We start from the raw sequence: 27530 nt of genomic DNA, 5'->3' as shown, positions 1-27530 counted from the left end.
CAGGAGGTGGGGTCAGCTGGGCTGTGGTAGGAGTGACTTGGTGCAAGGTGTCAGGACTACCGAGTGGGGGTGAGTCTAGGTGGGTGGGGGTTAGGGGCAGCCTGAGAGGATTTGGACAGAGTCAGGCTGGGGTTGGGTATGGTAGCTTTGAGCATGAGCAGGTGTGGCAGGAGTGGCAGGACGGGACCTCTTAACTCTGGCCCTCCTGCAGGGTCCCCTGGTCAGGGCTGGCTCCCCTGACCATGCAGACGATGGCCTGACTCTCCCACCGTACTCGATGCTTGAGTTTGCCCAGAAGTATTTCCGAGACCCTCAGAGGAGACCCCAGTGAGTGGTGGTCCCAGCCCTCATGCCCACGCTGAAGAAGGCCCTTCTGGGGCTTCTGGCAGCCATCCAAGTGAGGCTGCCGCACTTCTGATGGGGGGGAGGAGAAACCACTCAGATGTGAGGTCTGCCTGCAGCCTCAGCTTCTGGGAGCCTTCCTGCCTGGTTGACAGACATTGGGTCAAGAACATTCTGGGTGATGCTTCTCCCTCTGCCTGTGTCTCTGCCTCTCTCTCTCTCTGTGACTATCATAAGTAAATAAAAATTAAAAAAAAAAAAAAAAAGGGATCCCTGGGTGGCGCAGCGGTTTAGCGCCTGCCTTTGGCCCAGGGCACGATCCTGGAGACCCGGGATCGAGTCCCACGTCAGGCTCCCGGTGCATGGAGCCTGCTTCTCCCTCTGCCTATGTCTCTCTGCCTCTCTCTCTCTCTCTCTCTGTGTGACTATCATAAATAAATAAAAAATTTAAAAAAAAAAAGATTAAAAAAAAAAAAAAAGAACATTCTGGGTGGAAAGGGGATATAGCCAGAGGCTCAGAGGCAAGACTTATGAGTAGCACCTATCTCCTGTTGCAGGGATGGCCTCAGGCTAAAATCCAAGGAAGGTCGGGAGTCCAGGACCTTGGAAGACATACTCTGCTTCACCAAGGTGTCCAGCCCCAAGTCTGGTTCCTCATCTGTAAAATGGTGATGCAAGAGCCCCTTCTAGGTCTTTGGTGGGACAAACAGCCTTGTCCTCAGTAGGACCCCTCCCAGCTCTCAGCACCCCAAGGACCTAGTTCCTCCTAGGGCAGCATCTCCCCCCAGTGCCTAACACGCCTGGCGGCTTTTTTATGATGTGACCTCTCCTGTCATAACACAGGAGGCACCGCATGGCCCTCCTTTCTGGCTTGTCCCTCCACGGTCATGACACGAGCCCTTCCTCCCCTCGCAGACCCCACTGCAAGAGTCTCTCATCGAGCTCAGTGACAGCAGCCTCAACAAGATGGCCACCGACATGTTCTTAGGTGTGGGGGTGGGGCGGGCCTGGGCCAGGTGGGATCCAGCCGTGGGACCCTGCTCTTCCCAGCCCTCTGGTCCTAAGGGTCTCCCCCTCAGTTCAGGCCTGGGGCCACATTTACGGAAGAGGAACCTCCAGCTGCCCCAGGGTCGTACCCTCCCAGGGATGGCCCCAACCTTGGCGTGCCCCGGGGTGAGTGGGCAGCTGGGTGCCTGGTGGCCCCGGGTGGGACAAGTCTTTCCTACAGCTGTGATGAGATTCATGGGTGACGCTCCACTGAAAGGCCAGAGTGAACTGGATGTGCTTTACACCCTCCTGAAGGTTAGTCCAGCAGATTTTGGTGGATGCTCCCTTGCCTGCTGTGTAGCTCAGTTTCCCCATCTGTCAAGCAAAGTTGCAGGACATTGGGGTGGGGACCCCAAAGAGGAATGCACCCTGCAGTGGGGAGGGGGCTGAGGAAGGGACACCAGGCCTTTCTCCAAGTGCACACCCTGTTTTCATGTGCCTGGTGTGTGGCACGGGCTCCGGCATGGCCTCCTTCAGCTGTGTGAGGACCACGAAGTCATGCGGGACGAGTGTTACTGCCAAGTTGTGAAGCAGATCACAGACAACACCAGCACCAAGCAGTGAGTGCGCTGGGCCGTAACCCCTGTACCCTACTCCCCACATCGTGTCATTGCTCCAAGAGGGGTCTGTTCAGTCTTTCCCCCTGTACCGAGGTCTTCCCTCCTGATTGTCTCCCACCATCCTCTTCCTCACTCAGTAGACAGAGTACATGTGTTTGGAATTGTTTGTCCAAGATTCAGTTTCTTTTACAGGTCCCAGACCTGTAAAATGGCAATGATAATCTGCAAGTCCAGATTCTTGGTTGCAAGTGACAAAAGCCCAATTCAAGCTGGTTTAAGCAAAAGAGGATTCAGGTGACTGAAACCACCAAATATGGGTTCAGGCATGGCTGGATCCAGGTATCATTGGGAAGCAGGCTTTCTCTGTAATCTAGCCCTGGTTTTCTCTGTGTTGATAGTGTTCTTAAGTAATATCTTCCGTGCATTAGCAAGAAACAGCTCTGGAGAGACATTTTTCAGCTCAGTAATCTTAGGGAAAGCAAGATTGATCCAATTATAGCTAAAATTCGCAAATCCAGCCCTACTGATTTGACTTGGTCCTGTGCCTATCCCTGGGCCCACTGCAAGAGCTTTGGCCAGAACTGGGTCAAATTTCTGTCCCTTAACCAATCACCATATTCAAAGGAAGGCTGATCTAACTAGCCAGATGTGGATCAACTAACCATCCCTAAACCAATCATTGTGGCCAGGGGCTACAGTGTTCTAGTTGGCAGACCTGGCTTCCATGCCAGTCACCAACTCACAGTGACCCAGGGTGGGAGTGGATGCTTAAAGGAAGCCCAAGTGCTGTCCCCAGACCCCAGTGGACCCCACAAATGAAACCCTCACATCCAGGGCAGTGTGAAGATGAATGTCCTGCACAGGACCAGCACCCAGCAAGTGCCCAGTGTGGGATGCTCTTGTTCACCAGATCTCCCACCCATCCCCATCTAGTCTACCTCCCCCACTGACTCTCCATGCCTCCAGGAATAATAGAAGCATTCGGCATGTCCTCCTGCCCCTTCCCACCCCCAGGCCTTCTCTGCCACTACATGCACACAGCCCCAGAGGGTTCCTCCAGTCCCCCTTCAAGGACCTTCACTCAGGAGCCTCCCCAGAGAGATTATACCCAGGGAATACTTGGTTTTCTGTGCAGTCCGGCATGTCACATCAGGGGCCTCATCTCCTGCTTTCCTTGTCTCCCATCCTGGATTCCCAAGCACAGTGTACCCTCTGCATGGCTTTGGCGTCCACCTGCCCTCCTCTCACTAGCCAGGGAGGAGCACCCCAGAAAAGAGGAGCTGCCTGAGAGCCAGAGATGTCCAGCCCAGGCTCAGGAGACTCTAGGGCTGTGGCCACCTATGACGTGGCCCCGTGTGTGTTCCCCAATAGGGACAGCTGCCAGCGAGGCTGGAGGCTGCTGTACATCGTGACTGCCTACCACAGCTGCTCTGAGGTCCTCCAGCCACACTTTGTTCGCTTTCTCCAGGATGTGAGCCGGACCCCAGGCCTGCCTTTCCAAGGTGAGGGGCCAGTGAGTGCTGACTCTGGGTGGTGAGCACAAGAAAGGGATTTCTAGGGGGTGCTGGACGTGGGACTGTGTGGCATGTTGGGAGGATGAAGGAGGCAGAAGGGCCAGGAGAGCTGGGTGAGGCCCCGTGTCTCTGGCCATTACCAACCAACAAGGGTCTGGAGTGGGTCTGGGCAGGGGTCAGATCCAGCTGGTGGCAGGGTCTCAGCCTTCCCCCTGGGAATTTGGAGGAAAGGAGCCTGTCCCCAGCCTCATCCTGACCCTTGTTGCCATAGCAACCCCTGGGGTCGCCCTAAGAAAAGGGTTAGGGCTGTGTGGTCATCATGGCAGTCAGGCAGGAGACAGGGGACCTCACTCTGCCTGTCCCAGAATCCTCCGCTTTGATTCAATTAACACTCCCAGACTCTGAGATGAATAGATCCCTGAGGATAGGCTCCCCTGAGGAAGGACTCCCAGATCTGTGGAGGCAGCAGAATGTGCCCTATAGGTCTTGCCTCCACCTCCTCCCCGGAGCAGAGCGAGAGCACTCTTTAACCCAGAGAAACAGGCGGTGGCGGGTTCTGCACTGCTCTGGGTAAGGGCGGGGGTTGGCAAGGGGGTCCCAGCTGGCAGGGCACAGCCGCATCACCGCAGCCACACAGCCTATGGGGGATACACCCTCAGGCAACAGCTGGAAGTGACGGCTGTTCCCAGGGTTCACAGGTAGCCAAAGGGACCATGGGCTAGACAAAAGCCTTAGCCCCATGGGACATGGGTTCAAATGCAGCTCTCACACTGCAGCTCTCAACCTTGGGCAAATCCCGCCCCCCCCTAGGAACTGTCTCCTCAGCTCCGACATTGGAGAACAGAAGCCCCATAGGTTATAGAGAGAACCCAGTGGGCTCGTGGCTGGTGGCCACAAGAGCCTCTTTCTCCCACTGCCTACCCTGGGCAAGGCCTTGACTCCCTGTCTCTGCAGGGATTGCCAAGGCCTGTGAGCAGAATCTGCAGAAAACCCTGCGTTTTGGAGGCCGCGTGGAGCATCCCAGCAGCATGGAGCTTCGGGCCATGTTGGTGAGTGTGGGGTGGGGTCAGGATGAGCATGAAACACGAGCCCTGCCCAGAGACCCTGTGTGTACTGAGCACTCAGAAGTGGACAGTCGGGCCTGGCAGGTCCAGGTGCATGAGTGTTCCTGCGCATGACTGTCTAGAGCCCCTTGACTTGGGGACTTCCATAGCGGGGGGGGGGGGCAGGGGGGCCCAGATCCTGGCCCAGATCCCAGGACCCAGCCTCTCTCCTCTCTTCCCCTTTGTGCCAGGCGGGCCGCAGTTCCAAGAGACAGCTCTTTCTTCTCCCTGGAGGCCTTGAACGCCATCTCAAAATCAAAACATGCACTGTAAGTGAGGGAAAGTTTCTGACAGGTAGATGCCGGAGGGGTAGGGACACCCCAGTCTCTGGGGTGGGCCCTGAAGGGTGCTGAGCCCCTGTCAGTGTCTTCCAAAGCTGCACAGGGCAAGATTTATTTCTCAGGGAAGCAGACCAAGCCTCAGAGAGGTGAAGGTCATACTGCTGAGGCAGAGTTTCAACCCTGAGTCTCTCAGGCTCTAAAAGCTGTACTCCTGTGCACAAGACCAATTCTCAGGCCTCACAGGGTCCTTCGTGTCCCTGTGGAGGGCCTGGGTGGACTGGGAGGACAGGTCCACTCAGCTGGCCCAGCCATACCCTTTCTTCCCCCCAGGTGGCCCTGGATGTGGTGGAAGAAATCTGTGCTGAGATGGCTCTGACACGCCCCGAGGCCTTCAGCGAGTATGTCATCTTCGTTGTCACCAACCAAGGTGAGTGGCTAGGAGGACTGAGCATGAGGGCCCAGTCTGGAGGGCCCAGGTCAGATGCCACTTCCTCCAGGAGGCCCCTGGATGCCATGCATAAGAACTTTTCTGGGGGCCAGGCACCCCCGGCTCCAGATGTTGGTCTTGCCTACCAGACTGGAAGTTCCTAGAGGGCAGGACCTGCTCCTTACATCCTAGGAAGTTTCCTAGAGTCTAGCCTGACTTCTGGAGCCTGCTGTGCAGGCGTTACTTTCTGTCTCTGAGGCTGTGACAGTGGCAGGAAGAGCCTCTCCCGCAGTTCCCCCAGCCCCTTCTTATCTGCCCAAGGTCCCTTCTGTCTGCTGCCCACTCTAGACCTATGCTCTTGCCCCCTGTCACCTGTTGGTCAGCTCCGGCCACCTGCACCCAGCTCTTGTCCCTGCTGCCTGGGTTCTAAACTGTGCGTCCTCAGCCCTGCCTGCCCTGGGCCCAGCTAAGACGGGGGAAGGTGGTAACAAAATGGTGTTAATAACTGACATTTACAGACCAGATATGGTGGCCCAGGCACAGGTCAGAGAACTTTAATTGTAGAAACTCCTCTAAGTCCTGCAACAACCCTATGAGGTAGAAACTCTGGCTACCCCCGTTGACAGATGGCGAAACAGGCCCGGGGAGGCTGACTTAGTGTCTTACGGCTGCTGTAACAAATTACCATGTATTTAGTGGCTTAAAACAGCACAAATGTATTATCTGACAGTTCTGAAGGTCACGAGTCCTGAAATGTCAGCAAGGCTGGCTCCTTCTGGAGGCTCTAGGGGAGAATCCAATTTCTTGCCTTCTCCAGCTTGTGGACACTGCCCACACTCCTTGGGTTGTGGCCCCTTCCTCCATCTTTATAGCCAAGAGTGTAGAATCTTCAAAACTTCCTCTTTCTCTCGCCCTCCTACTCTCCTTCTGAGGACCCTTGAGATGACATCAGGTCCACTTGGTTAATCCTGGATAACCTCCCCTTCTCAAAATCCTTAATTTAAGTACATCTGCTAAGTCCTTTTGCCATGAAGGCAAACATATTCACAGGTTCTGGGGAGTAGGACATGGACCTCTCTGGGGAAGGGGTCCTTTTTCAGCATGTCACCGAGGTTAAGGGATTTACCCAAGGTCACACAGTTAGGATTTGAACCCAGGCAGTCTGGCCTCTAGAGTCTGGACTTTCATCATCGATGCCACACCCTCTCTTTGGTAAAATGTTACTGAAGGTGTATGATGGGGAGCAGAAATGTTAAAGCAAGAAGGAAAAACTTAAACCTTCCTCACAGACTCAGACCTTGCTCCTTGCCAGCCCCAATCCTCTCCACACTCCACCCATTCCAGGAGGCCAGCAAGGGGTCTCTCCTGAAGGAGTTCTGTAGAAAGGTACCCACCTGGTCTCATGATTAGAGGGCTTCTCCATGTCCCAAGCCACCTCTGGAAAGGAGCTGGGCTCCCCCTGAGCATAACCCAGGGCACTTCCTGAGACCTAGGTACACTCTAGCTTTGCTTGGAATTATTCTCATCTCTGCTCATCAAGAGAGACCAAAAACACAGGGCACCCTGTTCCATACACATGCTCTCCCTTAGGGAGGACTCCATGTCCTGAAGCAGGGAAGGGCCTTGCCCGGGGTCTGCACATATGCTCTGCAGCCACCCCCACTCTCCACAGGCCAGCATGTGTGCCCACTTAGCCGCTGTGCCTACATCCTGGACGTGGCCTCGGAGATGGAGCAGGTGGATGGGGGCTACATGCTCTGGTTCCGGCGTGTGCTCTGGGATCAGCCTCTCAAGTTTGACAATGAGCTGTACGTGACCATGCACTACAACCAGGTCAGCACATGTGGTCCACCCCACTGCTCTGGAACCTTCCGGGCTCCCCTGTGTGTAGTCAGAGTCACAGCCTTGGTATCTGATGCTTTCGTGTTTTCAGCCCCATTGACCTTCCTTCCTCCCTCTCTCCCTTCCTTTCTTTCTTCCCTTCTTTTTTTTTTTCTTTTTTTGGAGAGAGAGAGAGAGAGAGAGAGAGAGAGTGTGTGTGTGTGTGTGTGTGTGTGTATGTGCAAGCAGTGGGGAGGGACAGAGGGAGAGGGAGAGAGAATCTTTGGCAGATGCTCCGCTGAACATGGAGCCCGACATGGAGACTCAGTCTCACAAACCAGAGAACATGATCTGAGCTGAAATCAAGAGTCAGACACTTAATGGAATGAGCCCCTCAGGGCCCCCCTCCTCCGATTGACATGTCTAGTCCTAGTGCCTATATCCCCTGTGTGAACTCCTCAGAGCAGCCTGACCATGCCACCCTCACCACCTAATTTGTGGGCCTTTACACACACGGTCACATCCCACCTGCCCTGTCTTTCCTGCACCTGTGTTCATCTAAATTGATTGCAAGGCTGCCCCCAATAGCACCCCTTCTATGAGGCTGCTCTGACTTCCCCTTTACTCCTGATTCCTCTGAGTGCTTGACCTGCCCCAAAAGCCTGAGCAGCTTTTGCTGGCATTGTTACTTTTATCTTTGTGTTATTCCTTCATGAGACTCAGATAAGTCAGGATCATGGAGCTTACAAAATCTGGGTTCTCCCCTCCTGTGCTAACATTCGTGGGTGATCGGACAACATTTTGTTGATCTGGTGCCAAAGTCTTGGCAATTCTGGGTACAGAATGCTGCCACCTAGCCTCTACGGCCACACGCTGTGGCTGTTGACCACCAGCCCTGTGAGGTCTGGTCCAGTTCGAGTCGAGCTGTGGCCTACAGGCCAGGAGCAGCTCTTGGGAACTTGGGAAAATGCAAATCCTCAAGTCTTGCCCCAGATCTAGTGACTCAGAGTCTCAGAGGTGCTTCCCAGAGGTCTGCTGTAGTGACTCTGTGCACACTCAGCTTTCAGAAACCCCAGCCCCCGGCCGTTCCTGAACGATACAATGCAGATGTCCATGACACTCTTCCTTGGCCACTGTGGGGACTCCCACATGGGCTTCAGGGCCACAGCCCTCACAGCTTATCCTCACGTGCCTCTCATTGGTCTCCAAAGTCCAGCAGGCAGGCGAGATTAGAACTATTAACATGACACGTGTTCACATCTTCCTCTGATGAATGCCTGAGTGCAGGTCTGCCTGCAGCCCCTCATCAGAATTCTCCCCCACAGGTCCTGCCCGACTACCTGAAGGGCCTTTTCAGCAGCGTGCCAGCCAGCCGGCCCAGCGAGCAACAGCTACAGCAAATGTCCAAGCTGGCCTCGCTGCAGCACCGGGCCAAGGACCACTCCTACCTGCCCAGTGTGTGAGCACCTCCCACCTATCAGCGCCCCTTCCCCATTCCCCGGCTCCTCCCAGAGCTGGCCATCCCAGGCCCCAGCACTCTGCTCTTGCACCAGGGTCTGTGAAGCTGGCTGGGAAGGAGGAGCAGTCCTGGCCCCGGGGCCGAAATCTTCCACCTGGCCAGCCCTGGGAGCCTGGGACTCAGCCTCCTTCCACAAGAGGTTGCTTCTGGCAGGTCTTCATAGCTCAGAGAAAAAGAGAACAATAAAAAAGCTTTGGGGATGTACAAAAGTACACATTTCTGTGGCCACACAGAAAGATTCAGCCACAGAAACATTCACCGCAGTACAGCAACCCCAATCCCCAACAACAGGTGATTCCTTAAATAAATTCTGGGCGTCAGGCAGCCTTCAAATTGACGTCCCCAAAGAGGTGATAAATCAGTCATCCTAAGACTTTTAGTCTCAGAATGTTTTTACTCCCTTAAAAATTGGACCCCAAAGAGCTTTCGTTTATGTGGGTCACACTATTGATATACTTAACCCTATTCAAAATTGAAATTGAGAAACGACTTAAAATATTGATTTATTATTTGAAAAGTAAGGATAATGTATTATACGTTCATATAAGTAATTGTATGTAATAGTAATTATAATAACAGGTGAGAAACAATTATAATTCAAGGAACATAGATTAAATTACACATTAATACAAACTACTTATAGAAAAAAAAAACAACTATTTTCCCAAAAAGTTTTAGTGAGGAGAGTGGCGTTGTTTTACCTTTTGCACATCTCTTTAGCAACTGGCTTAATAGAAGACAGCTGGATCCTCAGATGTGCTTCTGCAGGCAGTCTGCCCTATCTCACATGTCATGTGGCCTCTGGCAAATTCCACCTGTGAAAGAATGAGAGGGAGAAAGGCCAGGCAACTTTTAGCGTCTTAGCGTGTTATCAGGGACGTGGCTTTGACCTCCCATGCCCTCAGCCACACCCTGAGAACACCTGGTATGAATCATGGTAAGATAACGTAGGTACAGCATATGTGTAGGAGCTCATTATATGGTAAGAATTCGGTATGTGAAGCTCTTTTTATGTTATAATTTTAAGCAAAAGGCCAAGGAAGCACATACAGCTATAATCCCAATCCTGGAAAAAAAAAATCACTGAGTTTTACTTTTTTGGAAGGCATTTTCATGCCTCATCTCAGTTCATCTTTATTTTCTGCTTTACAAAGAAAGAAACTGAGGCCCAGAGAGGTTACAGGGTTTCCTGAAGCTTACCCAAATAATATGTGGGGGATAATATTTGGGATCCAAACCAGGGGAGGCCGGGTCCAGATGGCAGGCCCTCACCTCAGCAGTACAAAGGAGGGAAGATGTTGCCCTGGGGTGAGGGGTCTCTTGGAGGAAGAAGGCTCCCCTGGATTCCCCCTAACCCTTCCCAGTTTGCAGCTCAGAGCAGCTGGGATGCGCTGGGACTGCTCTTGGTGTTTGATTTCAGATGCCCCAAGGCACAAAAAAAGGGGCTGCCCTGAGGGAACCTGTATGTGCCAGACAGAAGGGACTGGAGCCGGGGTCTTTTGGCCCAACGGGTCCAGCCTGGAGCCCTGTGCTTCTCTGCTCTGTGCTCTGTCCAGCTGCTGGTGGTCCCCTTTGAACCCGCTCCCCTTGGCAATTCTCACAACTATGGCCTGGGCTTTTCTTTGGGGATTGGGGCTACAAAAGGACTAACCTACCTTGGGTTCCAGCCTCGGCCCCCCAGTCACCAAGTCACCATGTGACCCAGGGCTAGTCAGGGAACTTCTCAGAGCCTCCATCCCTCCATCCTCAAACAGGGAGCCTAGTGGTACCAGCCATAGTTAGTGAGTGTCTGCCCTGTACCATAGCACCAAATGAGCTCTTGGCAGGCAGCATTTAGTCCTCTGGGGAGGTGCAGAGATCACATCCACTGGGCTTAGCACTTGCCCTGCAGTGAGGATGTGCTGAGACGTTGTGCAGAACATGAATGACAGTGGGCACTCAGGACCTCGCTCTTCCCTCCACATGCAGGCGAGAGATCGAGGACTACATCCCGGCCCAGCTCTACCACACCATGGCCGGCTCGGCCTGGCTCAACCTGCTTGGCCAGCACCGGCAGCAGACGCAGGCGCTCAGCCCCCACCAAGCCCGCGCCCAGTTTCTGGGTGAGTGTCTGGGGCTGGGGGAGATAATTGTGGGGCACTCTACCAAGGGGGGGTCCTGGAGGGTGGGGTTGAGGCACTTTTTTTCTTTGCACAATGGCATTTTTGGTGCTAGCCAAGCTGAGCAACTACCTGGAAAGAACACCTTTCTAAAATGTTGACCAAGGCACCACCTAGGACCTGGGAGGCCCTGGGCAGATGGGGGCGGGGGGAGCTGGAGAGGCAGAAGGAGCCCTGGCGGGGAGGGGTGGACACGCATGCTGGACACAGCTGAGGAAGACTCAGGCTGCAGGCTGGCCATGCAGGGACATGGTTGTCATTGCTGAGCCGTGCCAGCCACACTAACTGACCACCCCACCCCACCCCACCGCCTCTCCCCACTCCAGGCCTCATCAGCGCCCTGCCCATGTTCGGCTCCTCCTTCTTCTTCATCCAGAGCTGTAGCAATGCGGCGGTGCCAGCCCCCTGCATCCTTGCTGTCAACCAGAATGGCCTCAACTTCCTCAGCACTGAGACCCATGTGAGTGGCCTAAGCCTGGCCCTGCCCCTGGCTCTCCCCTCTCCGTCCTCTGAGCTGCACTCCTCTGGGAGTCATCTCGTGGCCTTTTCTCTGCGCACACATCCTTGGTGTCTTTGTCGTATTCAAGTTCTCTCTTCTCATAAGGACATGGGACAGATTTGAACTGAGTCCACGCTGCTGGTCTCATTTCAGCTTCTTTTCTAAAAGGCCTTGTCTCCAAATACCATCATGCTCAGAGGGACGGGGTGTTAGGACTTTATTGGAGGTGATTCTAGGAGATGCTGGAATGAGGAAGTGAGACCAGGAAGGGACGTTTCATACACCTTGGGAACACACCTTCTGGAAGGCTGTATGAGCAGCAAATTCCTGCTGTGGGAATTGGCGCTCAGTCCAGCTGGGTGCTCTGGAGACAGCCTGAAACACACCTCTTGGAGGATGTCCTCTGTTCTGGGGGTGAGGGAGCTGGGGGGTCTACCCACCATGTTGCCCTGTCACTTAAGGCATTAACTCTCATTGCTCTGGGTTTCTGTGCATGGGCTCCTGGTTCACTCCCAGGGAAAGAAAGAAAATTCTGGATAAAGAGGGGGCAGGTTTAAGAAACAGCTTTGGTGTGAAGGTCAGGGCACCACTGCCAGCTGCTGCATTCCTGGATGCCAAGCATTCAGAACAGTGCCTGGCACCCTGTAGATGGGTGCATCAGTGTTTGCTGAATCTGTTTGGCAGGTGAGGAAACAGAAGTCCAGAGAGGTAAAGCAACTTGCCCGAGGTCACACAGCAAGTCGCTGGGGAACTGGTACTCCAACCTGGGTGTCCTACCTCCTCCTGATCTGATCTGCAGGGGAGAGGTAATGGTGGGTAAAACTGTCCCACCCACAAGCCTGTCTCTTCCCCTCTCCCTCCAGGAGCTGATGGTGAAGTTCCCCCTGAAGGAGATCCAGTCGACTCGGACCCAGCGACCCACGGCCAGCTCCAGCTACCCGTATGTGGAGATCGCACTGGGAGATGTGGCGGCTCAGCGCACCATGCAGCTGCAGCTGGAGCAGGTGAGTGCAGCCCCAGCACCCAGACAAGCACCCAGCCCCTCCCTCAGGCTCTCTGCTGGGCCTGGCTCCAAGATGGATTAGATCCAGGTTGTGCCCCAGGGAGCATCCAGCCCAGTGCTAGGGACAGAGCTACCCCAAACCCCACCGAGCACAGAACTGCAGGTCACTAGGGTGGTCTCCCACGGAAGCATCTTGGCAGGGTTGCCTCCTCTCTTTACCACTCTGGCCTCTGCTCTCACCTCCCGCCCCTCTGCTCCCAACCCTGGCCTCTTCCAGCAACTTGATGCCAAGCTTGTCCTCGCCTCTCTGCCCTAGACCCTTTGCACTCACTGTCCCCTCTACCTGGAGTGCTCATCCCTGGTTTGTTCCAGGGCACTCTCCCTCCTTTCCTTTATTTGGGTGTCAGCACAAGCATCACCTCTTCCCAGAAGCTTTCCTTGATCCTTCTCCCTGACATCTTACTATCTCTGCCTTGGCAGACCTTATTACGGCTTGCAGATGAGTTATTTGTTTACATATTGTCTGTCTCCCCAACCAGAATGCCAGCCCCAGAGGCCAGACCTGTGTCTCTTTTGTCCACATTGTGTCTATAGCACAGCATCCGTCAGGTAGTAGATGCTTAGTAAGTGGTTGTAGGATGGATGGTTGGATGGGAACCTTTTTGGCTTTTCCACTTCCTTGCAGACCCCCAGCCCCTTTGTGCTGCTGACTCTGCCCCTGGCATGCTGGGGTGGGGGTGCATTCATTCATTCACTCATTTAACATGTAAGCCACTGGACATCCCTACGTAGCAGGCTCTGCCCCGGCTTTGAGGATACTGAAGTGACTGCAACCCCCTCAACCCTGGCCCTCATCCAGCCCCAAGTCCAAGAGTCTCTCCAGTAAACCATGATCAGTGCTGAGAAGTTTATAGCTGAACTATCTGGGATGTAATCAGTGAAGGCTTCCAAGAGGAGGTGACATCTGAGTATAGCGGCAGTGCAGCCAACAGACCTAGGTCTGCATCTCACTCACCTCTGACAGGCTGCATGAGGGGATCTCAAGTCAACCCCACTTCTGATTGAGCTTCAGTTTCCACTCCTGTCAAGTGGGGCCACAGTGCCAGTAAGGGCTCGCATTGTAGCATGTGGGTGGGAGGGTTGGCTGGCGCATTGGCTGGAGGGGGGGACGCCCATCATGCATACTCTGATCTCATCCCCAGAGGGGGCCTCCAGCGTGGGGCAAGCACCACTGACGTCAGCACAGAGCACTTCAGAGTGTGGCCTTGGGCCTCCTACCACCTGGGTCCAAGTCCCCACCACCTGCCTACCAGCTGTGAGGTCTGGGGCAAGTGGCTTCGTAGCTCTGGCCTCAGGCCTCAGTTTCGTTGCTGGTGGAATGGGGTGTAAAAGTGCCTCTTAGGGACACTGTGTGGCCTAGAAGGGGTGAGACACAGGAAGCTTTCAGGACAGTGACTGGCACACAGTTACAGCTCAGTGAGTGTCCTTTATCTTTACGTCTGTCAGAGCAGCTCCTGTGGCCCCTCAGGGATCCCTGCGGGGATGCCACCGCCACCTGTGGTCTGAAAACCCCAGGCAGGTGGATTTTCCACAATTCTCAGCTGCCTCTTCCTCCTGACCCCATCTGGGAGCCCTGAGGCCGGGCTACAGCTTCTTCTAGGCTCTAGGTGCCAGGTGGTAACCATGGCAACCCAACACTAGAAACTTACCACTGACTAGACTAATATTTTTTCCATTTAAAGGGTTTATACATAATAAAATCTCATGGAATCCTCCCCACAGCCCTGTGAGGCAGGCCCTGGCAAACTGAGACCTTACCGATGAGGCCCCTGAGGTCCTGGGTCACACAGGTCATATGCAGCCAAGCTGGCAGATGTACTTGGTCTCCTGGTTACTTACCCCTTCCAGCCCATAATCCAGCATTCCTCCTTCCCTCTCCTCCTGCTCTTCCTGGGACCCTCAAGGAGGTGGGGACAAGGGTGGGACCCACTATTCCTCTCTCCCAAGCACGTCTCACCCCAAGGTGTTTGCTGGGCCTGTGGACTCTCACTGTCTCTCCTGCAGGGCCTGGAGCTGTGTCGAGTGGTGGCTGTGCACGTGGAGAACCTTCTCAGTGCCCGCGAGAAGCGGCTCACACTGCCCCCAAGTGAGATCACGCTGCTCTGACCCAGCCCCCAGTACTCCAGCTGCCCTCAGCCAAAAGGCTTGCTGTGTGGCCTCAGGGGAGTTACTGGGCCTCTCTGGGCCAGTGACCCCTGGAAGGGCCCAGACCCTTGGTGGGGAGACCAAGAGGTGATAGGATGAGTGACCTCAGTCCCTGGGAACCCAAGCAGACAGATCTAGAGTTGAGATGGAATTGCAGTGTGCAAATTTGGATCAAGTAACAGGAGGTACTTCCAAAGGATGGCCCATGGGCCTTCCATCACATACCCACTATGGGCCCACCCCCTGGCTCCCCACTGTGGCAGAGAAGCCCCACACTAATGGCCTAGTCAAAGGGACTTTGCGTTTGGTTTACCCAGGATCTGATGTTCAAATCTCTCAGCCTCTCACCTGTCTTCCTTGAGTGCTCCCTGCACTGCTGCTCAGCTTGGATTGTGACCTTAGTCATTTCTGTGCACATAAACTGTGTGCCTGGCAGCCATTCCTCCATCCATGCAGTTGCTGAGTAGCTGGCAAAGCAGCCTAAGGGAAGAGGCAGGAATTGGATGCCTAGCTGTGCCCCGGACTCACTGCTCCCAAACAGAGCTTCCAGTAGAGACCTCTGTCCTAACCTCTCCCTGCACACCCCTATCCCCCCAACTCCACACTTCTTAGGTAACCCCAATCCCAGGCCCCCACCACTGGATGGGTCACATAAGGTTTGAGAATGGCAGAGTGGAGGGAGAGAGAAGTTTCACATCAGAGTCTGGGGAGGAAGAAGTCTGGGAAAGGCTTCCCAGAGAATGGGACATTAGGGTTGGGTTTTGAAGGATGGGTAGGCATTTGCTAGGAATAGATGGAGGGGAAGGGAGTGAACATTCCAGAGAAAACAGTGTTCATTCTCTATTGTATCCCCCAGAGCCTAGGACAATGCCTATCACAGAGTAGGCCCTTAAACAATGCTTGTTACGTGAATGAAATAATAAATAAATGTTGCTGGAAAGTACTGGTGCTTTGGGGAACTTGGGGAGGCAGGAAGCACTAGGTTCGGGAGAAAAAGGTGGATAGATATGTGAAGGCAGAAGGAGCTGGAGCCATGGTGCCTGAGGAAGGATGTATTTACTCTTCAGTACCTACGAAGCGCCTACTCTGTACTAAGCAAATGCCAGACCCTGGTACCTGCTCACAGCTAAATTTTAACTATAAACCATGACGAGATCTGTGAATGGGAGTTAGCCAGGTGATGGAGGGAACAGCATGTGGACAGTACTCGTGGAGGACTTGAGACCAAAGAGGCCGGCAGGGGTGGATTAAAGCTTGCAGGCTACACCAAGGGTTTAGGATTTCATCCCAAGAGCCATGAATAGCCTTCTAAGGTTCTTCAGTGGGAGAGGGGGTAATCTGCTCAGCTCAGACTTTGAAGAGGTCATTCTGACCACAGATAGGGTGAATGTAGAGGGCAGGGAAACCAAAGCAGGAGCTGCTGTAGTGTCACCTGGGAAATTCTGTGCTGTGGACACTGGTGGTGACAATGGTGGTGGTGACAAGCAGGGAGAAGTTGGCTTCTCTGGGGTGTCTATCAGGCTGTCCTAACACAGGGAAGGTCAAGGAGGAGCCCTTCATACGTATGTCGCAGGACTGTCCCACTGTCAGCACCGTCAGGTTGGCTTTCTCCACGGGCAGCCCCACTGAGATGAATCCAATGCATGTAGCTGATTTGGGGAGTGAGGGAAGTGGAAAAGGAGCCAGAAAGAGTGTGTTTATCCGTAGGAGGAAGGGGGCTGGCAGTGCTGCAGTCTGCCCAGGTGAGAGGCGAGAAGCCTTTTGGGTTCCAGGTGCGCCGCCGTGTGGGTGCGGCCCCTGGGAAGTGGCTGCTCCAGGTTGAGTGGCCCCGCTGATGCACATGGAACCGAGAGGAGTTTCCTATCCCTGGCCAGACTGCAGATTTATGAGTTGGAAAAGTAGTTGAAGTCTCAGTTTTGGGGGCAGTTTGCTCCATAACATTGGACAACCAAAACACCAGAGCTTTTGGATTTCAGGACCTGGGACTTAAGACCTAAGACTCATGTTTTAATAGCTGTTCTGGGGACGTGTGGTAACATCAGCAATCTAAGCCCTGGCAAAAGGAGGTAACAGACCCCACAAGGCAGAGTGGAATGGCAGGGGTGACAAGAGAGTCAGACCCTGCTATGTCCCCCTGGCACTTATGGGTATCACACAAGGCCAGGACCTAGAAAGACAGGAACTCCAGGTAAGTGTGGGGAGGTCCAGAGCAAAAGGGACCAAGCCTCAGGGTTCTCAGCCTAGTGTGTGGTGAGAACAATACAGGAGAAAGGTCTAGGTGGCATGGGAACCTGAGACAGTCAATGGGTAAAGGCTTGAGGTCCCAGATGGGTGTGCCAGGATGCACCATATTTGGGCATCGAAAAGCCACCAGAGGGCAGCCCGGGTGGCTTGGTGGTTTGGCGTGGCCTTCAGCCCAGGGCCTGATCCTGGACACCCGGGATCGAGTCCTGCATCGGGCACCCCCGCATGGAGCCTGCTTCTCCCTCTGCCTGGGTCTCTGCCTCTCTCTGTGTCTCTCGTGAGTAAATAAATAAAATCTTAAAAAAAAAAAAAAAAAAAAAAAAAAGCTACCAGAAGGACTTCATGGCTTTCCCTATGCAGGACAAGGGCTAGACTGGGTCAGGTTCTGGTGTCCACATACTCCCCTTGCTAGCTCCCCCTGCGGAGGGGTGCCTCCTGCTCAGAACCAACAAACCTATTAAGAGAATCTTCACTTGGTAACTGAAGGCCCAGGTGGTGGAGCCAGAGAGGCCAGTGTTTGCTGATTAGCAGTGTGGCCTTTTGCAAGCCCTTTGCCCTCTCTGATCCTCTGCTTCCTTCTTCGTTAACTGGAGGCACTACCAGAAGTCTTAGAACACATACTTTCTAAGTGGTCATTGTGTCCGGGGTGGGGGAAGACTTTTCTCCCTTTAAAAAGCCAATTCTTAGCAAGTTTTTACTCTGCACCAGGTATTGTATATACATTGACCCATTTCACCCTCAAAGTACCCCCAGTGAGGTGGGTACTATTATCGCCATTTTACATATGGGAAAGCTGAGGCCCACAGAGATGAAGCAGGTAACCACTAAGCGGCCTAGCCTATATTCGAACACAAGCAGGCTGGCTCCAGAGTGGGTGCTGTCTCTCACTGAGGCTCAGAGAGGGTTGGCTCTGGCTTAGAAGAGTCAAGAAGGAGCACACGGAGCTCTGGAGGATGGGTCTGGGATGGGAGGGGTTGTTGAGACCTAGAGAAGGGGGATCCTTATCTTTGCCCAGGTGAGGGGAGCTGGGCTCCACAGAGGAGTCTCTGGAGGGATTTCCTCATTACTGAGATGGTGACCTCCCTGTCCAGCAGGTGTAGGAGCAGAGCTCAGGGCTCCCATGTTAGAGGGCAGTTTAGAGGTGAGTGCTGGGCTTTTGAAGGGCCTGAGCCCTCACAGGCCAATTGTCCCGGCTCAGGTGTTCAGTCCTGGCCGAGGAAGGACTGAAGCAGGAGGCCAAGCCGCCTGACCACAGCCTTGCCCACTGGCCACCTCATCACCTGCAGCTGCCTTCCTACCACCACCACCACCAGCACCCCACTAGGCTGTGTCAGAAAAGGGCAGGAGTCAAACTTACTACAGACTTGGTGCCTGCTCCATATTCCCCAGCACCTACTGCTTCTTGGGAAGGAAGGTGGCCCAGCAGGGAGCTTGGGGACAATGCTGGAGTCCCAGGTGTCCGGGATTCCCCATGCCACGGGCCCTGCTGGCCTTGCCTTGCCCAGCAAAGGACACAACCCACATCTCCCCACAGGAACCGACAGGCTCTTCAGTTTGGAAACTGAGACCCTGACTAGAGGTGTGCAATCCCCTCTGGTTAACATTCATGACGTCATTTCGTTCTCACAACTACCAAATGAGGTGGGTACTAAGGTTATTCCACTTTACAGACCAGAAGACTGAGATTCAGAGAGGGCAAGTCACTTGCCCAGGGTCATACAGCTCTGTCAGGAGGTCAAGAACCAAACCCGGGCCTGTCAGTTCGGTGGTTGGCAAGTTGGGGGGAGGGGCGGCGGCGGAGAGGATGCAGAAACACACGGGCTGGGGGCAAACGGCCAGGGAGGCCAGGCTGAAGGCAGATGTCCAGGCCAGATCGTGAAGCCAGAGATGGCACTTCATTTCAGTATCCGGGGAGGCTGCTAGGAAGGTGAGGCGAGCCCCCAAAAATCAGAATGAAGGAGATGGGTGGAAGGGGGCTAGCAGTGCTGGAGGAAGAAACCGCTTGGGCAAAGGCCAGGAGGCGTGACGGGGTTTCTGCAGACCCGGGCAGCGCCAGAGCGCGGCCGGCGGGCGCTGAGTTCGCGGACAGGGACGATGAAGCGAGGCCGGGAAGGTCTCGAACAAAGGCTCTGAACGCCAACAGAACAGATGAACTGGATCCCGGGAGCCGCGGGAAGTTCTCGGAAAGAAAGCCCCGGCTGGGGTCCCGCCCCTGCGCGGAGCCGCCACGCCTCTGCTCTCGCACGCACCCGGTCCGACTGCACGGCTTCAAAACTTTGAACTGTCCCTCGTCATCATCTAGAGCTCTGCCTCCACCCTGAGCCTACTGGTCCCTTTGAGTTTCCTTCTGCCGTTCAGAGGAGGAGCGCCTGTACCCATCTCCAGCCCGGAGCAAGACGGACGCCAAAACCCCGCGCGTCCGCGGCTGCGCACGCCGCCACCGGGACGTGACTCGTGGAACGTCCACTCCCGGCGGCCGGGCGGCCGGGAGGCGGCGGGGGTGGGGGGCAGGGAGGTGCCCCCTCAGTGAGTCCAGCGTCCCGGGCCGTCGCCGTCTGGACGCAGAGCTGGGGCCCGGTGCTCTCGGGCCCGCAGTTTGAGAAGTTTCTGCTGGTTTCAGAAGTTTCCTAAAGAGTCTGAGGGCTTTTCTCCGTTGGCGTCTCCACTCAGGCACTTACGTAGCCACCCATTTCACCCTTCAGGGGTCCTCGACGCCCTCCACGCAGCTAATTAAGTGACGGACGCAGTAGCCAAGGCGACCGCTTGATTGACAGACATGAATGCGAACCAACTTCCGGAAGCTCCCGTCTGGACCCGCCCGGGGCTTGGCCGATGACCCAATGAAAGAACTGGAAACGGCAGAGGGGGCGGTGACCGGGCAGCCTAGGTTGTGGCGGTTCCCCGGTGGTTGCGCGTTGAAGGCTGAGGCGTTTTCGACCATTTGGACGATGCCGTGACGCAGCATAGCGACGGCGTTGACAGCGTGAGCGCACCCCTGTGGAGGGAGCCCTTCGGTCGCGGAGGTGGCGCGTCAAGGAGGCAGGTTGCTATTTGAGGGTGCTCCCTCGGAGCTCTTCAGTGAGTGGGGGAGGGGCGGCGGACGCCGAGCGGTCCCCATCTGCGCTTGCGCCGGCGCCTCCAGTGACCCGGCCTACACGCTCGCGCATGCCCGCTGCGCGCGGAGCCGCGGTGGCCGGCGGCGTTGCGCGTGCGCGCTGAGGAGCCCGCTGAGGAGCGGCGCTGGCGGACGTCGGGCGGACGGCCCGTGACGTCGTGAGGAGCGCTTTAAAGTGCGGGCTGGGCCGGGCGTCCGAGGGTCTGGCTGGGAGTCGGGTCGGACCTCCGCAGCGGCCCTCCGCGGCATGAGGCGCTGCCGGCGCCCTTGCTCTCTGGGACGTGGAGAAGGCGGCGGAGGAGGAAGTCCCGTTGCCGCCACCGCTGCATGACCCACCGCCCCTGAGGCCCGACCCCGCGCCCGCCCCCTCGACGCCCCCCGCCGGGTCCTCCGGCCTCGCATGGGGGCCTGGCGCTGAGGAACCCCTTTCCTCCGGGGGCGCCGGGGCGCGTCCTCCGAGAGCCATGCCCGGCCGCCCCTCCCGCCCCGGAGGACCCTAGAGCAGCGTCGCGGGGGCCATGGCGGCCGCCAGCGGTTACACGGACCTGCGTGAGAAGCTCAAGTCCATGACGTCCCGGGACAACTATAAGGCGGGCAGCCGGGAGGCAGCGGCGGCCGCCGCCGCCGCCGTGGCCGCCGCTGCCGCCGCCGCCGCCGCCGCCGAGCCTTACCCGGTGTCCGGGGCCAAGCGCAAGTATCAGGAGGACTCGGACCCCGAGCGCAGCGACTATGAGGAGCAGCAGCTGCAGAAGGAGGAGGAGGCGCGCAAGGTGAAGAGCGGCATTCGCCAGATGCGCCTTTTCAGTCAGGACGAGTGCGCCAAGATCGAGGCCCGCATCGACGAGGTGGTGTCCCGCGCGGAGAAGGGCCTGTACAACGAGCACACGGTGGACCGGGCCCCGCTGCGCAACAAGTACTTCTTCGGCGAGGGCTACACGTATGGCGCCCAGCTGCAGAAGCGCGGGCCTGGCCAGGAGCGCCTCTACCCGCCGGGCGATGTGGACGAGATCCCCGAGTGGGTGCATCAGCTGGTGATCCAGAAGCTGGTGGAGCACCGCGTCATTCCCGAGGGTTTCGTCAATAGCGCCGTCATCAACGACTATCAGCCCGGCGGCTGCATCGTTTCTCACGTGGACCCCATCCACATCTTCGAGCGCCCCATCGTGTCCGTGTCCTTCTTCAGCGACTCCGCGCTCTGCTTCGGCTGCAAGTTCCAGTTCAAGCCTATCCGGGTGTCAGAACCTGTGCTTTCTCTGCCGGTGCGCAGAGGAAGCGTGACTGTGCTCAGGTAACCCATCTGGGAGGAGGGGGCGGCCCTGCATCCTGTTGCCTTAGCTACTCACTCTCACCCAGGAGGCAGCAGCAAATAGGAGCCCGCGCTTTTACAGTTCTGACCCATTCTTCTGGTTTCTGGGAGAGGAGGGTGAAGAGGAAAAAGGGGTTTGTGTTTAAAACATGTGTGGGAAGAAAGTAGGAAGTGGTCAGGGAACCAATCTAGAATTTTATATCCTGAGGGCAGGTTTGGTGTGATCACAGACTTGGCCAAAATTAATACAAAGGCATCTTTATAGAAGGCTCAGATTTTCAGTCTCTTTCTGTGTATGACTTTAGCAAGTCCCTTTTCTTTTCTGGGCCTCCGTTTCCAAATTGTTATTTTTTTAAAAAATGAGCTGTTATCTGAAAGTCTTTCCAGCTCTGCCATTTTGGGTTGTTTTAAACAGAGGAACCGTTTAAGGATTCCTTAAGAGAAAATGCAGAGAAAAGTCCTTGAGAGTAGTAGATACACATTCTTTGTTCCTAACATGGGGAGTGACTTCCCTAGAGTTGAACAGATTAGTGATTAGGGCAGAAATAGAGTGCATCCAACTCTGAAAATTCAACCCCTGTTGGCTGCAGAAGAGCCTGTTGGCCCTTTGTAAGAATGTGTTACCTGTTACTGGTGCTATATGAAACCAAATAAAGCAAGTCTCTTTACCTGATATTTGACTTTGTAGTTGCAGAACTACAGAGTTCTGTCAGCCGCAGAACTAGCTTGTTGGCCTGTTTTGGGTCCCAGGTCCTGCTGAGAAATAGCTCTCCGTACCCTAGCCCCCAGGAAGATTGCCTGCTGGAACACCTTTGTTTATACGAAGCAGAAAGTTTATCTGGAGGCTGTCTCCTTCTAGCCCTAAAACAAGTAACCTAGCACTGTACTTCAGTAATCCCCAAAACCTCTTAGGAGCTCTAGACTACAGCTGTTCAGATCGGGTTGGTTGACCACCGAATTCTAGTACAGGATCAGGACACATGGAGTTTTTGTGAGCAGCTTAACCTCTGAAGTCTGTGCTATGGGCCCTGGTCCTGGGGAGAAGTGAGTTCCCTGGAGCCCTCTTAGTATGAGGCAGGTCATCCATCTCATTTGGGTTAAACAGCTGTGCCTGCTTCTCTATCTGGGGTGGCAGCAGAGCCTTGTGAAATCCCAAGGTTTCCTGATGGGGAAGTTTGGGAAATCAGTGATAGCAGAAGTATTACTTTGGCTTCCTTATACATTTGAAACTTAAATAGCCACTTATCTGTCAAGTGCCCCCTTTGTCATTTGGGCTTCCAAATTTGTCATATCTAAGTGGTGCTCCCAGATTGATGTCTTAGCAAAGCCCTTTAAGATGGGATTTCCAGGGCAGACCCTCACAAGTGGCTTGCTGTGTAAGGCAGTCTGGCGTCTGACTTCACTGAAGGATTCTTGATGCTAAAAGGACTTCACACAAAGGCTATTTAGTTTTTTAAGGGCATATTAATTTCCGCATAGTCATAGGTTGCCATCAGGAGATCTAATAGTGGTTGGGTGTGTAGTAGGGGTGATCATAAGAGGCAGTTTGTGACTTTGAGACTTTTCCCCTCTCCAGCGCACACACACCCCTCTATTGAAGAGCAGAAGTTTCGAGTTCTTAAAATGCAGGTCTGTTAGTGATCAGCAACAGGATTGCATCATCAGGAAAATTTTCTTCATCTTTTCCTTGGAAGAGTAAAGTCCTAAAGCTTTCCCAGTCCCTTCCAACTCCTGGATTCTGACTTGGCTTTGGAGTTAATGTGGGAGGCTCAGCTATGTCCTGAAAAGTGCTGCCCCAGGCTTTGAATCCAGCTCAGCTCTCATTTGCTTTGGGATCTCGTGGGCGTTCTCTGAGCTGGCTTTCCCATCTGTAAAGTGAGGGTAATGCCAACTTCCAAAACCTATTAGAACTAAAAGTGGTGATTTGGTGTCTATACAGAGCCCGGTACAGGGTAGGCACTTAAATGGGTATTTGCTTTCATACATTGGCATTTAATACTCCCTTGCCCTCTTGTTGGGTGGGGAAGGGGCTAGGGATTTGGTGGAGCCTAAAATACGGCTCTTTCCTTCATGGGGTTCACAGCCTAGTGGAAGCCACAGTTAAGCTAAGCCCAGGAAAGTAACTGCAGGAGTATTTTGCAGAGGGGGACCCATTTTGTAGTATTAGAATTTTTTTTTTAATTTTTATTTATTTATGATAGTCACACATTGAGAGAGAGAGAGGGAGAGAGAGAGAGAAGCAGAGACACAGGCAGAGAGAGAAGCAGGCTCCATGCACCGGGAGCCTGATGTGGGATCCGAGCCCGATGTGGGATCCGATCCCGGGTCTCCAAGATCACGTCCTGGGCCAAAGGCAGGTGCCAAACCGCTGTGCCATCCAGGGATTCCCCCCCTAGTATTAGAATTTTTAAGGAGGAAATAAGGTGTAGAACTTGAATGGCAACTATAAGTTAGCGGCAAAAAGAAGTTAGTTAATGCTCAGGGAGAGCACGGCAGCTTTGGTGGCAGTAGCAGAGAGGAGGTGTATGTAAGGTGGGGCCTGCTAGATGCTGACTTGTGGCTAATGGAAATCGTTTTTAGTTCTCAGATTCAACCTGAAATATAGGTTCTGGTGAGGCATGCAATGGGAAAGCACTAGATCAGATCTTTTCAATAGTGGTAGTACTATTGACATTTTGGGCTGGCCAGTTCTTTGTTTTGCAAGGGCTGTCCTGTGCACTGTAGAATGTTTAGAAGCATCCCTGGTCTCTGTTCACTAAATAGCAGTTTAGCCTTCATGATGACCAAAAATGTCTCAATATTGCCAGATACCACAGGGTGGGGCTTCAAAAATCATCCCAATTGAGAGCCACTGCTCTAGGATTTTGGATGCTCTCACTAATTTTAATCTTGTAGCACCTGCTCACTTGGTACTCTCAGCTTACTTGGTGTGCAGGTGGGTGAACACCTGCCTTTTATAGTAGTGCCTCTCTTTAAAATGCTGCTTGGGCTCTTCCTGGTAGGTATCCTAGCTTGGAAGTGATGAGCTGTAAATCTGCATACTGGAAGAGAGGGGCTGAGGAAAATAGTGGTTCTCTGCAGGTGCGGAGGGGTTCTGGTAATTCTCATCAGACTCCTCAGTTGTTGGTGGCAGTGGAGTCTATATTCGACCAAGGTTACATGGCAGGAATATGGTTTTATATTTAATAGTTGTCAGTGTAGACGTTAGCATGTGACAAACATTGACTCAGCAATGTCCAAATGTGGCATTTAGAGCAAGGCCTCACAGACCCTTCCTGAAGTGCTTTAAACTTCTTTTCAACCCCAGTTTTCTTGTTTTTGTTTTGTTGGTAACCTTTTCACGTTGAGCCTAGTTGGGTTCTCTCAATGCTGTTCTTTAGAGGAAATAAATATCTCTTTACCTTCATATCCATTCTTCCCACATTTCTTCTCCTGTTTTCTATAGGGTAAACGGGCAGATTAAAACAGATTTTAGTTGGATTAATTAAAATAATTACCTCAAGGCTAATTGCTTACTTGCTGCTACTTTTTAATCACTGTTACGTGGTCTGTGGTTGTGGTGGCTACATGCCCAGAGACCCAGGCCTTAGCCGCCCATCTGGAAGTGACTGTTACCATCCAGCCGTGGGACACACAGAGGTGAACACAGCCTATAGCTTCTAGGTAATAACCGATACTGGGTGGAGTGGGCACCCCTGTCTGTTCTGGGCTAAGAGCTGATCTTGTTCAGCTGTTTGAAAGCAAAATTTAGCTTTCTGGCTTAAAATAGTCGGGAAAGTAGGGCACATAGGTCCTGGGCCACATCTCTTGTGTGCAGTCTTCTGGTTCCACAGGAGGGGGGAGGAACCTCAGGATGAAGTCCGGGCTGTGCATCCTCAAGAGGAGCTCTGGGCTGAGGAGATTGACTGGCCTTGGTTCTGCCAGGCCTAACAAGATGGCAGAAGCAGCAAAGGAAAGGAAGTTAGCAGGTGAACAGCGGTCTTAATCTTGAAGCTCAGAACAAGGAGAAAATAAATAGGCCATACAAATTTCAGGGCTGGCTGGCCATTTTCGCCTGGGCAGTTGATGTGCAGCCATCACTGAGATACTGTGCTAGCTCTCTTGGGTTTGTGCTCGCCTTTGTGGACTTCTTCCTTGAAAGTGGTCGTATGTGAATGTCCTTTCCTGAGGCCAATGAGGCCCTCAGGATAGATGGGACCTTGTCACCAGAAAACACAGGTGGTTTTCTCTCTACTCCTTATTGCCTACCCCATCCCCCAACCAAAAAACCAAAAATCTGTGTAGCATAGATAGTGAAATCAAGAGTTTGATTAGAGTTCCAGTGTCCCCACTGTTTGACCTTGGGTAAGTAACTTAATCTCTGTGGGCCTTAGTTTTTCTCTGCAAAAATGGGGCTATTGATGGCATAGAGTTGTTATCAAAGATTGAATTTCTTTTACACTACTGAATACTTGAAGTTTAGGTAAGATGTCTCTAGAGACGAGCTGCTTTCTGTGCTTAGCTACTCTCTAATTATATCTTGATGTGTAGAGAAACCTGGAGCAGGTTGACCTTCCTTATGTATTTAGAAAGTCCCAGGACTTCTCATAAAGTTAGGCCATATGTCATTTTAGAAGGTTGGGTTTGGTTATGAATGTGAGATCAAAATCCCACCCCTGTGCCCAGATAGCTGGCCTACTGTCCCCCAAAACCTAAGTTTCTTAGTCCTGTTGGCCCATTAGCAGTGTGAGGCAGGCTCGTTGGGGGCTTCCCAGAACAGGTAACTGCAGTTGTAGGGAGGCTGCCAGGCAGTCCCGGTGATCTTGGCCAGTCCCTCTACCTCTGGTTCTGTTCTGTCCTGGGTGGGGTGCACAGTAGATCGGGAATGGTGACTGTCTTGGGAATGTGCCTTGACTACAGCTGTCCCCAAAACCGTCCTTAGAGGAGAGATGTACAGTCCTGCATAGTCCTTTAGAAAAAGTTTTTCAGACTGCTCATTTAATCTGCACCTAATCCTCTGAGGAAGGATTTGCAACAGAACAATTGAGCTCAACACAGATTTCATGAGCACAGAGATGAATAAGGTCTTTGCAGCACTTTGTCTTACAGGGAAAACACAATCTCCACAAGGCCAAACCTAGTAGTAGAGAGGTGTGGGGGGATGCCTGGGTGGCTCAGTGTTTTAGCACCTGCCTTTGGTGCATGATCCCAGGATCGGGGATCGAGTCCCATGTCCGGCTTCCTGCGGGGAGCCTGCTTCTCTCTCTGCCTGTGTCTCTGCCTCTCTCTCTCGTCTCTCTCTCTGTGTGTCTCTCATGAATAAACAAATCTTAAAAAAAAAAAAAGAGAGAGATATGTGGGTAGGCAGGAGGTATGGTATCCCCCAGACTGGGGGATTTGAGGAAAGCTTCCCTGGGGAGAAGAAAGACTCTCGAGTCACTGTAAAGGCAGGGTGCTTGGATGGCTCAGTCGGTTCAGCATCTGCCTTCTGCTCAGGTCATGACCTCAGGGTCCTGGGATCGAGTCCTAGGTTATGCTCCCTGCTCGGCAGGGCGTCTGCTTTTCCTTCTCCCTCTGCCTGCAGCCCCCTCTGCTTGTGCTGTCTTGGTCTGTCTGTTAAATAAAAAACTAGTCACTGTAAGGGTAAGGGTGCTAGTGGGTGACAGAACCAGGTCTATTGCTCTTAATGTTTATAGCATGCTGGTCACTGCTACATGGGGTGGGGGGAGCTTGAAAGGGCTCAGCCCAGGCAGGGAGCAGGAGGCAGACCAGCATGAAGTATTTCCTCTTCTCCCGTCCCTGTGAAAACAAAGAGCAGGAGGCACTGGAATTTTTCATGCCAAGGATAAGGCCTGAACCCAGGGCATATTAAGTTTCAAGCTGGCAGAGTTGGACTTTCAGACAGTTTTCCTTATAGTAAGTAGGTTCCTTAGCAGTAAATAATCCTCTGTGGTCTCTGCTGGATACTTTCTGCTGAAGTTTAGCCAGAAGAGCTTCCCTCGGCCAGGACTCAGAGCCTCCTGCTCTCAGAGGAACCTGAGATACTGAGGAGGGGTCAGTGGGCTCTGTAGCAGCTGACAGGAAGTTCTAGAAGACCAGTGCAAATGAGCAGTTCAAGTGTGTTCTCTGTCCACACTAGTTCTTCTGAGGCCAGGGCTCAGTTGCAGAATTCTGGCATGGCTTATTATTCATTCTGGAGCCCTTGGGAGGTGGGGACAGTTAAGGTTGACAGCTATCTGGGTTTGCTCCTTCTGCGTTAAGGAATGTGGTTCCTTGTTGAAGATGGGTGGTGAGGGCCCCAGTATGCCTATAACCATGTCAAACAGATTGATGCTTGTCAACAGGCCTTAGAAATGTGCCTTGGAGTACCTTTGGGGAATTGGACATAGCTCTTTGCGGGGCGGGT

General features: G+C 53.6%; 2 protein-coding genes across 2 annotated transcripts in view; both read left to right on the top strand.

Annotated features, from left to right (window-relative positions):
• Window positions 1–14841, top strand: part of MYO15A (myosin XVA) — a 49677-nt gene extending 34836 nt beyond the window's left edge. Inside the window, 15 exon segments of the mRNA XM_049110272.1 lie at window positions 212–327; window positions 900–972; window positions 1258–1330; window positions 1571–1644; window positions 1867–1949; window positions 3321–3451; window positions 4418–4512; window positions 4758–4835; window positions 5178–5274; window positions 6947–7107; window positions 8421–8554; window positions 10583–10716; window positions 11100–11233; window positions 12136–12276; window positions 14340–14841. Coding sequence (XP_048966229.1) covers window positions 212–327; window positions 900–972; window positions 1258–1330; window positions 1571–1644; window positions 1867–1949; window positions 3321–3451; window positions 4418–4512; window positions 4758–4835; window positions 5178–5274; window positions 6947–7107; window positions 8421–8554; window positions 10583–10716; window positions 11100–11233; window positions 12136–12276; window positions 14340–14441 — 1626 coding nt within the window. The 3' untranslated portion in view covers window positions 14442–14841.
• A 5339-nt stretch (window positions 14842–20180) lies between these two features.
• The window catches only part of ALKBH5 (alkB homolog 5, RNA demethylase), a 25443-nt gene continuing 18093 nt past the window's right edge, over window positions 20181–27530 (top strand). Inside the window, exon 1 of the mRNA XM_025428159.3 lies at window positions 20181–21127. Coding sequence (XP_025283944.1) covers window positions 20358–21127 — 770 coding nt within the window. The 5' untranslated portion in view covers window positions 20181–20357. The remainder of the gene's footprint in view (window positions 21128–27530) is intronic.

Source organism: Canis lupus, chromosome 5, assembly GCF_003254725.2.
Source record: "Canis lupus dingo isolate Sandy chromosome 5, ASM325472v2, whole genome shotgun sequence".
In the NCBI taxonomy this organism is placed as follows: Eukaryota; Metazoa; Chordata; class Mammalia; order Carnivora; family Canidae; genus Canis; species Canis lupus.
Note: the sequence above shows the minus strand (reverse complement) of the source record. Positions and strands in the feature narration are given on the sequence as shown.